Here is a 12,500-nt window from a genome sequence, read left to right as displayed (position 1 = left end):
TTATGGGATGGTGTTCAAGCTTTTTCAGCAGTGTAAAAGTGGGCAGCCGAATTTAGGAGGGAAACGTAGAATCTTGAAGATAACTTAAGTTCTGATGTCCTGCAATTGTCACTCCAGAGATAAACATTGATCTTGTTCTCCACCAGCTGAAGGATAACAGGGGATTGACTATAAATCAAATAACCAATGCTGTTAGCAATTCCCGTGAGCGAGTTGAGAATGGTTTTCACAATGAACTAGGCATGACGAATGTTTCTACACGGTGGGTGTCACGTCTTCTGACATTTGATCAGAAGCGTACCAGGCTGACCTTATCATGGGAAACATCTTTCTCAGAAAATGAGTCAGATCCAGCTGGTTTCTTTGAACGTTTCCTAAAGCAGGATCAGTTATTGGTTCGTTACTCTGAGCCAGAAGCAAAGAGAAAATCCATACGGTGGAAATATTCCTCTTCTACAGGGAAGGTGATGGTCTCAAATTTTGGGGGTGCCAAAAGTATTATGCTAATTGACTATCATCAAAAAGGGCCACACCATTAATGGATAGTACTATGCCAACTTGCTGGTGCAGTTACAAAGGCTATCAAGACCAAAAGCACAGGAAACCCGATGAAAAGTGTCTTGTTTCATCAGGACACTTCTTCACCATACAATTCCTTGCTTTCAAAGTGGCTGCTGTGTTTGACTGTGACTTTGATCTTGTTGATTGCCATCCCTATTTTCCTGATTTCGACCCCTGTAATCATTTGTTAGTCTACAAGAAAAAACCCTTGGTTGAGAACAAGTATCACAGTGAGAATGGCATCATATCTGCTGTTGACACTCATCATTGATATCCAAGCATTGTCACACCGATGGGAGAAGAGCGTGGACCGCATGAGGGACTATGCTGAAAAATGCATCTCGTCTAGTCCTATTCAGTGAGAGTATCTTTGTCAGCCTACCATCTCAACTAGAGGGTAGAATTCAGCTGTTTGAATGCCGATAACACCTATTCTTATCCTTGGTTAGGAGCAGTAATTTCCTATTTGCTTACCATAAGAAAATATGAATGTTGGCTAATATTTTCCTCAAAATTTGCTTTTGTTACATTTCTTCAAACCACAAAGAATCCCTCTCAACATATGGCTGTGTTGCTCCTCCGTTACACCTGCTTACAATCAGTGATGCACATATTGTCAGCTTTTAAGGAACATGCTTAAGTAGTTAAGGTCAAGCAAATGACAAGCAGAATATTTTCTATAACGATATTTCAGATTCAGCCACTCAACGCCGAATCTCTGAAATGTAATGGAAAATAGATCAGTTTCAAAACATTAATGTCAGGGTCATAAAAGCAAAGTTTGAAGAGAATAGTAATTGTTTCATTGGATTGCAAATAGGAAATAATTTAGTGACCAAATTGGAAATAACACTGACGAAATAGGAAATAACACTTACTGACCAAAGAAAATTAAAATTTTGTGACAAAGTTTAATTTTGTACGGCTGACTCGACTATCAACTTGTTTCGGTGACTGTATTTTTTGGTATTGGATGTAAACACACCGCGCACGCAAACACATACACAAAATAACACCCTCACTCTCACTCACATACATACAGACACGCACGCGCCTGAAAAGATATAAACACGCCCATATTCAATATAATGCGCGTGTGTTTGTGTGTGCACAAAGAGAAAAAATGCTTATATATAAAGAGAGATGTAGAGAATTAGAGCAACATTAACAGGTCAAATAAGCGTCAAAACGATGTTGAATTAGCCTGCGTCAAGTAAGAGAAGCTAAATAGACGACACCGGATCGGCTGTGCCAAACGATTTCATGCCCTAAAGCGTAAAGAGCGAGAGAGAGAGATGCTAAACTTAAACATGTTATAGAAAGGAAAATACGAGACAGCATTGTGTTGTTTGCTGCTTATATCTATCATATGCAGGTTATATCACCATACCTCTCAAATCTGGGATAGGTTTACAGTTCATGTACGATATGTATTATGTCAACATGCCGTCCCTTTTTTATATAAAAATTTTTAGAAAGGAGAGATTGGCGAAAAAGTCCTGAGTTGCTTTCTCTGTATTTCGTTGCCTGTTGAGAATACTGTCTTAACCGATGTTTTCCCCGAGATGTGTTGTGAATAAATATTTATAGGTGAAATAATCGTATTAAAATTTCATGACTACAAGGAGTATAAGTTTTCTAAAGATTGTCATTTACAATAGATTATAGGGTATATAATTATGTACGGCACTGTAAATATAAAACAAATATATCGAATTATAATTTTGGAGAAAGAGAATGGAGGCTCAGCAACAACATTTATAATTTTGGAGAAGATTGGGATAAACTGGAAAGATAAAAGTAGCAAATGCTAAAGTATAATAAAGGATTATAAGTTATCAGAAAACTGTATATTTTATATCAACGCATTAAGTATCAAAGGGCACGCTTATAATGGAATAAAAAGAAGTAAAACAAAAACGATGGAGTATAACAGAAAGATAAATAAAGAATTGTGTAGAGGATAATACAACGAAGCGGAACACAATGAGATAAATCAAGTTAAATAAGATGAAAACGCTAACGGTTTTACTAATTCATATAATAACGGTTCCTGTATTGTTGTAAGTTTATAAGATGGCTTTCATTTGGATGTGAGGAACAATGATAATAATTAATTATATCAGAGGAGTTAAAGTAGATCGGCAGAAAGAACAATATATGCTCTCTAACAGAATTGTTTGAAATGTTTGAAATGATAATGCGCAGAAGTGGTGTGAGTGTTAGTAAGATAATTAAATTGTAAGAATATATAATGTGGCCTCGTATTTGGGGTGATCGGCTAGAGATCTAGAAGCTATGGGCTCCGTTCCTAGGGTAGACAATAAGTTGTGTCCAGTTTGGTCAAGTCAACTGAATATGTGTATCAGCTATCACATTCTGGATATTCTGCTGGACCAAGAGAGAACCGGTCAAAAGAGATGGTATGTCTGTTCACACCCACATAGACAACTAAAAGCATGTTACATGCAACCGAGACATACTCGCTCGCATGTGACGGTTATTGTTATGTGTGCGTGAGCGTATGTATTTGTGCACTTGCATGCATGTGTGTGTACGTATATTCGTGCGTGCACTTGTGTGACTGTGTGGGTAACGTGGTCCCGAGTCAGCTCTACCCAAGGAACACACAAGATGGTCACAGTTGTGATGATCTTTGATCATAGTTCTGACGTAGTGCTAAACAGCAACAACGACCGGTAATAATCATCATATTATGCTCATAGTCTCTGCAGCATTGACTCCTGACTACTCAAAATTAAAACAGAAAAGTTTATGGCTCGAATCATGTTATTTACCAAAAACATCTTGGTTTATTTTATTAAAACATAAAACGTTTTCCCTGGAAAAGTTGCTGATTGTTTTCGTATTTCCTTACTGCTCACAAGGGGCTACAAACAGAAGGGACAAACAAGGACAGACACACGGATTAAGTCGATTATATCGACACCAGTGGATAACTGGTACTTATTTAATCGACCCCGAAAGGATGAAAGGCAAAGTTGACCTCGGCGGAATTTGAACTCAGAACCTAGCGGCAGACTGATTTCTGGCACCACCGACATAGCATCCTAAATAGATACATTAGATAATGCTAAATAAAGATTAATGAATGGTATTCACAACATTTTCTTGATTTAATTTTCTCTTCTTAGATGGAGAAAGATAACAAAAATAAGATAAATAGTGGTATTTGTGAGCGATTCAAGAAAAAATGGAGATAATTTGAAGAAATGAAAAAAGAATATTCCTCAATATTTGTTTAACCATTTACGTGAAAAAAAATTGGCTGTTTGCAAACAACCTGGCCACTGTCGTATTTTTTGTGACGTCTGCAAACAGGATTTAGTATAATTGGACTTCGTCAATATCGCATAGCCTACTTAAGTCTATCGGATCATTTGTCAGACGTTTATGTATAAAAAAAAGCAGTAAAATACTATAAAAAAATTGGTTAGTCAAGCGTTTGATATTACATCAACTTGATGGGAGTAAATTAGTGGCAATAACCAACAATTTATTTTAAGAAACAAAACCAAACTCGGGGATCGTAGATAGTTGTTCGCTCTGCTACAGACAACAGCTACATATTCTTCACATATTCGATATTCATGACCCTCTAAAAGAGTTGGATGGTTACGTCTGGAACGTCTTGATTATTTCTACTGCAGTATGGCTAACCAAGGCTAAACAGCAAAACCAGCATTAAAAGGAAATGATTAACGCCTATAGTAATTCAGATTGGTTTTGTTGTGGTGGTCGTGTAGCCCCAGTTCGGTCGTAATTAAGACCTATGATCAAAGGAGTTCCAGATCTCTTGCATACATAATATATTTATTATTAAATTAACCAGTCTGCTCATCGTGACACGCTAACCAACATCACTTGTAAACATGAGAGGCGTGCTACCCCCTTATACCAAAACAACACTTTGAATTGTCAGGGAAGCTTTCAACTTTTCCATCCAATGCGCCATTGTATATACCTTCCTCTACTTTGAGTCGAGTACATTTAGCGGCTATCTCTTGCATTAGCTCGTACTCTGTCAGGTTTCATTTCTTGTTTAGCTCTGAACTCGCTCTGCTGTAGCAGACACAATATCAGACACCTCACAAAAATAATTATTTGTTTTTATGTATAGTATGTCTAGGATGATTTTATCAAATATGACCTTTTCTGTGAAATAGTTGAGTGTGGTTTCAGGAGAATTTAGCTGCTATTTCTTGCTAACCAGCTAATTACTCGCTATGACGTTAGCTTCCTTCTATCGCATTCAGCTATCGTACATGTTGGTCCATCGCAACAATAAGACACACAAAGTAATCAGCTTTACAAAGTAATTCAACTACTAACTCCTAAAATGTCAATTCAAATTGTCTTCAAGGCTTTTGTTGTCGTTCATTAGAATATTTAAATCCTAATCCATATCGCTTCATCTGAATCTTTGCAATAGATAACCGAGTATTGAATAAATAAAACGCATTCTGAGAATTTTATGTAATTCTGACTCTTCCATTCCCCGAAGACAGACAATTGCCATTCTTATTTAGATTTTCTTTGTTGATGAGGCAGTCATGGAGCTTCTGACCGCTCGCTTGAAACGCTAGAAATAACAACCAGAACCACTTCAAAATACATCCTACTAAATTTAAAATGAAGAAGGAAACGTTAGTGCATTCTTAGTTATACCAGGGCCTAAAGAAATCACAAGACGATCAAGAAATAATGCTGTTTCCCCAGTCAGAACATTGATTTGTCAAACTTGGTGGCATTTAAATAGCTTCATTTCCCTTTTTAAAACATAACACTGTATTTTTCTTATACAGAATGTGTCTGCTGCTGGCTGTGGTTGTTCTTGTAGTCTTCGCATCGTTTTCGTTGATATTAATGAAAAATGGCATGTAAATAGACTTTGTTTCTCGATATATATTACAATTGTTTAAATTCCTTCTCCACAGGTTAATGACGCACGGATTATCATTGGAGGGTTCAGAGAAAATGCTGCCAGGAAGGTTATCTGTGAGGTGAGTAAAAATGTCATTTAAACTCTTGAATTTGATGAAATCCGATTCGCGCGCATTAAGAAGTCTTTGCTCGCATATATTGTACATCATAGGTTAAAACAAGAGCACATAGAATAACGTATTAGCAGTGTACCCGGGTAAACTGTAACATACTAAAAAAATTACTAAACATCTTAATATTCTCTGCTAAATATTGTGTTCTGCACTAGATAAAGTGTGTATACCCTGTACACATTAGAAGTAATTTTATAATCTTGTTGTATGCGGTTTAAGTAATATATACGGTTACAATACCAAAAAATATATATCTTGAATTTATCAAATACTTACCGAAATAAGTAGCAAAATAATTAACACAATATATTATTAAACAATAATAATATATTACTCATTATATATATATATATCTACCAGTTGCACTTTATATATCTACTTTCAGTCAGCTTTTCATGTTCACAGAATTAAAGTTGTTTTAGGTCCTTTATTGGTCATCATTGCTTATGCATCTGAAAATGTATGCGTGGGTCCATGTCATACAAGTTTTGATTATTATAATTAATTTAATTATTATTATCCTTCATAAACAGCGGTCAGCTAGCAATGTTTTTAGGACGTAGGGTGAAATGCATTGCGGCATGTATTCTGGATTTGTACGTTCTGAGTTAGTGCAAATTCCACGTTCACAATTTTGGGTCCGAAATATCTGAGCACTGGAGTTGTTGTAACTAACTTACTCAATTCTAAAATTGCTGGCCTTGCTCCTATAGAAGAAGTAATAATAATTACTGGTAGCCAGTGCTCTTAACCACTACGCCATATGCCCCACAGGTATATGGTTAAGAGCGCTGGCTACTAACCCCAAGATTCCGAGTTCGATTCCAAGCAGTGACCTGAACAATAATAATAATGAAAATAATAATAATAATAATAATGATAATAATAATGATAATAATAATAATAATAATAATAATAATTATAATAATAATAATAATAATAAAAAAAATAACACCAAGAATTTTTACAGGAAGATAGGAAAAACAGCGTTTACTGCAGGGTCTGTACCATCAAAAGAAGAAGTGCAGAGATTTTGGAATAAAATCTGGGCAGAAGAAAAAACACACAACGAAAAGGCCCCCTGGATTGACAGAATATCTACAGAACTGGACCCCTTAGAAGAGCAAAAGTGGGAGGGTGTCAAGGTAGAAGATATAAGATCTGCTCTCAGGAGGTCAAGCAAATGGAAGTCTCCAGGAAAGGATAAAATTCCTAACTTCTGGCTGAATGCCTTCCCAGAGAGCCATGAACTGCTAACAGAACTGTACAATGATGTTTTGCAACACCCTAGTAGGATGCCTCCTTGGCTAGTTAATGGGTTAACATTCCTGCTTCCAAAAAGTGAAGAAACAAATGAACCAAAAAACTATAGACCCATAACCTGCTTAACAACTATGTACAAAACACTAACATCTGTCCTGACGGAATATACCTATAGTTTTTTAACAGACAGCAGCATATTCCCTAATGAACAGAAAGGATGTAAACGTGGATCCTACGGCTGTAAAGACCAACTACTCATCAATAAGATGATCTTAGAAGATTGTCACAAACGACACAAAAACTTATCAATAGCCTGGATAGACTATAAAAAGGCTTTTGATAGCCTACCACATAGCTGGATTAGGAAATGCCTTGAAATGTATAAGATAGCACCAACTCTGCGAAACTTCTTGACTGTAAGTATGAGATCATGGAGAACCACACTAACTCTGAACAGTGACAGTGAATCCCTAAATGCTGGTGATGTAAAAATTTCGTGTGGCATTTTCCAGGGTGACTCACTGTCACCACTCCTCTTTTGTTTATCCTTAATACCTCTCTCAAAGCTGCTCAATGATGCGCAGTACGGGTATAAAATGTTTGATAAAAATATAAATCATCTCGTTTACATGGATGATTTAAAGCTTTTTGCAAAAAATGATCAACAACTCAAGGGCTTACTAGCGATAGTCAAACAATTCAGTGACGACATCAGAATGCAATTCGGCCTCGATAAATGTGCAAAGGCTACCTTTATCAAAGGAAAAATGACAGAAACATCTAACGTTAACCTTGACCAACAGAATGTCATAAAAGAACTAGACCCAGCGGAGAGCTACAAGTACCTAGGGATAATTGAAGGGAACGGAATAAGGCATTCAGAGATGAAGGAAAGGATCAGGAGAGAATGCTATCGAAGAGTGAGAGCAATACTCAAGACAGAGCTGAATGCAAGAAACAGGATCGAAGCAATCAATGCATTAGCTATACCAGTCGTGACTTACAGTTTCAATATTGTTAACTGGTCAATTACTGAAATATGTCAGCTCGACAGAAAAATAAGGAAACTGTTGACAATGCATAGAATGCACCACCCTAAGGCAGATACAGAACGACTCTATCTGCCAAGAAAAGAGGGAGGCCGTGGTCTTTTGCAACTGGCAATAACAATGAAGATTGCTACAATTGGCCTAGACACCTACCTGAAAAACTCTGAGGACTGGATGCTAAAACTTGTCTCAAAACATGAAAACAAGAAAGCATCATACTCAGTCACAAAACAGGCAAAGGAATATCTAAGTGAATTCCGAATACAACCAATTTCGGAATTAGAGATAGATATACAAGAAACAAGCACAGAAAAAGCTAGGCGCATGAAAACCCGTGCCAAAACTGCGGCCTTAGATATTCTGAATAATAAATGGCAAGAAAAACCTCTCTATGGCAAATACCCCAAGAGAGCGAATAATGCAGATATCGACAAAGCCCTGACCCATCAATGGCTAATGGCCTCTGGCTTAAAATCTGAAACAGAGGGGTTTATCATAGCAGCTCAAGATCAATGCCTACCAACAAGAAACTACCAGGCCAACATATTAAAGATCAGAAGCAGTCCAACGTGTCGTGTATGCAAGCAACAAAATGAAACCATTTACCATGTGGTCTCCAAGTGCAGTCTTCTAGCGCCTACAGAGTATCTCAACAGGCACGATAGAGCTGCACAATATATTCACTGGGTAATCTGTAAAAACCTGGATTTGCCCCATGAAAAAAACTGGTGGGAACACAAACCACCCCCAGTGCTTGAAAATGACCACATCTCACTCCTCTGGAACTTCACCATTCAAACTGACAGGAAGATAGATGCAAATAGGCCAGACATCATATTGAAAAACTTCAAACAAAGAACATGCCTCCTCATTGATATGACTGTCCCAATCGATATAAACGTATCTGTCAAGACCTACCAAAAACTGAGCAATATAAAGATCTTGAAATAGAAATCAGCAAAATGTGGAAGCTGAAGACTAAAACAATACCTGTTGTCATAGGTGCCCTGGGAATGATAGCAAAAGGGGCTGATAGCTACCTAACTCAGATACCAGGAAACCCAAAAATGGCAGAAGTTCAAAAGATAGTGCTCATGGGAACTGCTCATATCCTACGCAAAATACTCTCTATGTAATCTCAAGGTTTAAAACAAACATAATTTTCGGTTTAAAAAAAAAAAAAAAAAAAACCTTTTTTTTTTAGACATTCATTAGTACAACATCCCCACCCCCCAAATATATGGCACACTAGGCATAACAACAACATGAACTTCCAACCCTGTTGTCTCTTGAGGTCTCTGGGTGAGACTTGGAGCCAACTTGTACAAATATAAAGCAAAAGTCAAACATAGAATAATAATAATAATAATAATAATAATAATAATAATAATAATAATAATAATAATAAGTTTGAAGAATGCCTTAGGAAGGAGAAACCAGGTTCGAAATTTCACCAACACACCTGAAGAAGGCTGGAGAGTATATCAGCTGAAACGTTGCGTTAACAACAAACAAGATGCGGACAAATATCCGTCGAATTTAAATAATGTAAATAATGTAAATAATTACTGTTATTATTTCTTATGCGATCACTGACAATCCAGGGGAAACACCGCCGACTTGGGCAGATGCAGCTTTGAACCGGCATAGTCACATTCGCTGCTATCAGAACGCAAAGAGCTCTTCGATCCCACAAAATAATCATAGACATTTTCATATACTAAACGTCTTTCTATTCTTGAATCAAGTACTTACCGAAATAATTAGCAAAATATTTAACGCAATATAATATTTATTTCTTTATTGCTCACAGGGATGGGGTAACATAGAGGGGACAAGCAAGGACAGACAGGGGAATATGTCGACTATATCAACCCCAGTGTTAAACTGCAACAAGAACAAGAGAAAAGAGAAAGGTACTGCAAAATGGCGCAAATAAATATTAAACTCTGTTTAAAATATTTTATATATGAATTTCGAGATTCGTAATTAAAATCTGTCTGGATCATGTTTATTTAAAACCTGACCAGATGATCTTTTGGGGGAAAAAATAATTTAAATTCACCATTAGATATTAGTGCTGGACAGTGTGACAGCATAGCATAGACCATCATAAGCGGAAAGTGTAACTTCTCGAAAGAGCTGTTCTTCACTCCTGCTCCAGAGCATCGGCTGCGGGGTCATTCCGAAAAGCTCTACCTGCGACGATTTCATCTCAATCGAAGGAGAGGAGCTTTCTCCGTCCGGGTTGCGGATCCGTGGAACAAGCTGCCAGACGAGATGGTGAAGATGCCGACGACCGCTTTGTTCAAAGCCTCCCTGGACCTCAAGTGGCCTGAACTCTTTACATGAACACCGCCCTATACTTAACTCCATGTCCCCCTACATGGCCTTGCTATTTGCTTTTGAGCCAAATTAACTAACTAAGTAACATTTCCTCGGTAGTTAATGTTTTGTTCATACCTAGCGTAATATATGTTGAAATGTATGAAAGTTTTAGAAAATGACTGCATAAAACTAAGCAACATAACATAGGGTTCGATTTTTTAAATTTACAAGTAATCGAAGAGTGTTAGACTAATGAATATACATGCATATAATCAAAATGCATCTTTTTTTTACTTGCTTCAGTCATTTGACTGCGGATATGCTGGAGTACCGCCTTTAGTCGAACAAATCAACCCCAGGACTTATTCTTTGCAAGCCTAGTACTTATTTTATCGGTCTCTTTTGCGGAACCGCTAGAGATCAGGGATGTAAACACACCAACATCGGTTGTCAAGCGACGGAGGGGGAAGAAACTCACACACGCACACACACACACACACACACTTATATATATGACGGGATTCTTTCAGTTACCGTCTGCCAAATCCATTCACAGGGCTTTGGTCGGACCGAGGCTATAGTAAAAGACACTTGCCCAAGCTGTCACGCAAGCTCCTTACCACACAGTCACTCCGGCGTCTGTTAGACATATATAATTAAGGCTGATGTATACAAAATATTTGACTCAGATCTACCCAGTGTTACATACAATGTATAATCTTCCCAGGTTGTGGGAAAAATTCAACATTAGTCAAAATCTGTGGTTTGATTTTTTTTTAAATTACGAGTAATCGAGGAAAAATATTCTCTTCGAGCATAATTTGACCGATATAGCTAACATTATATGTGTAATTAACGTGGGAGTATATAAACATGTTTCCTATAAGCATTTGGATCAAATCATCTGTTTGATGATCACCCACGAGATATGGTTTCTTATCTTTCTTAAAACCAATAACTAAGACCCGTTCCATTGATTTTAAAATTTATATCACTGCTGTTTTGCTATCATTTCTTAACATATTTTCTTACACTGCATACGTTAATGTCTATACTTCTGTGTTGATATATGTATATATATAACTTAGATAAAACTTAGATATGTTTCGACCAAAGATTGGTCCACCTGATAGGATTATCTAAATCCTGTTTAAGTCAAGTTTTGTTTATGGTTCATTCAAGTAGTGAGTTCTTGTTGGGTGAGTTGTATCCAATTATGGGTGGTTTATCCAGTATTCCTTGGAGAAATCTGTCCAGACTCCGTTTAAAGTTGATGGGATCCTTTTACTCTCTGATCTCTTTCGGGACAATGTTAAACAGGGCAGGGCCTGTTGAAGAAAAGAAATTATGTTGGAGTGTACCTATATATATATATATATACATACATATACACATAGACATATTTCCACGAAGGATAGAAATGTCATATATATATACATTTTATAAAAGGGAGTTTACCAGAACTTCGGATTTTCGACTATACGGCCGAAACTTCGAAGTCACTTGCAATTTTATCCTTCTAAAGATAAAGTTTATATGATTGTAGACTGAACGTTATGTCAGTGATCGTTTCATTAATGTACAAAAACACTTAATACACACAGAGAGATTTATACATATATGTATATCTATCTAACTATCTATCTATCTATCTATCTATCTATCTATCTATCTATCTATCTATATATATATATATACATATACATATATATATATATATATTATATATATATATATATATATATATATATATATACATGTATATGTATAAATATATATTGTATAGGTATATACATTTAATACATATACATGAATTTATATATATATATATATTATATATATATATATTATGTGAAATAGAAAGATGAATAATCTTGTAGTAGATTAATCAACAGTTTAACCGATACCTTAGTAGCAAAAATCACAGCAGTAAACAGCACGGTGGAGGTACAACCATCTGGCGTTGCAACCGTGCGTTGGTGCGGATAATTGAAATTAAAACATTATTGGTGAATTGAAGAAATGGAGCTGAACGCAGATTGAACAGGAATCGTTTTATTTCATTCTACACGTGTTTCGAAAGGCACAAATTACCAAAATCCGATTGAATAATGGGACCATATTGTGTCTTTCTCTTCAGGAAGAAAAAAGGAAATCCGTTGGAAAAACAAAAACAGAACAGAGGCGGAGCAAAAAACAAATCGAACTGTGCTCCTAAGAG

At 36.4% G+C, this 12,500-nt stretch overlaps 1 protein-coding gene across 1 annotated transcript in view; it reads left to right on the top strand.

Annotated features, from left to right (window-relative positions):
* LOC115218300 overlaps window positions 1–12,500 on the top strand; it is a 1,044,479-nt gene that overhangs the window by 806,121 nt on the left and 225,858 nt on the right. Inside the window, exon 5 of the mRNA XM_036508355.1 lies at window positions 5,520–5,585. Within this exon, the coding sequence (XP_036364248.1) occupies window positions 5,520–5,585 (66 nt within the window). The remainder of the gene's footprint in view (window positions 1–5,519; window positions 5,586–12,500) is intronic.

This window comes from Octopus sinensis, linkage group LG13 (genome assembly GCF_006345805.1).
Source record: "Octopus sinensis linkage group LG13, ASM634580v1, whole genome shotgun sequence".
Classification (NCBI taxonomy): Eukaryota; Metazoa; Mollusca; class Cephalopoda; order Octopoda; family Octopodidae; genus Octopus; species Octopus sinensis.
Note: the sequence above shows the minus strand (reverse complement) of the source record. Positions and strands in the feature narration are given on the sequence as shown.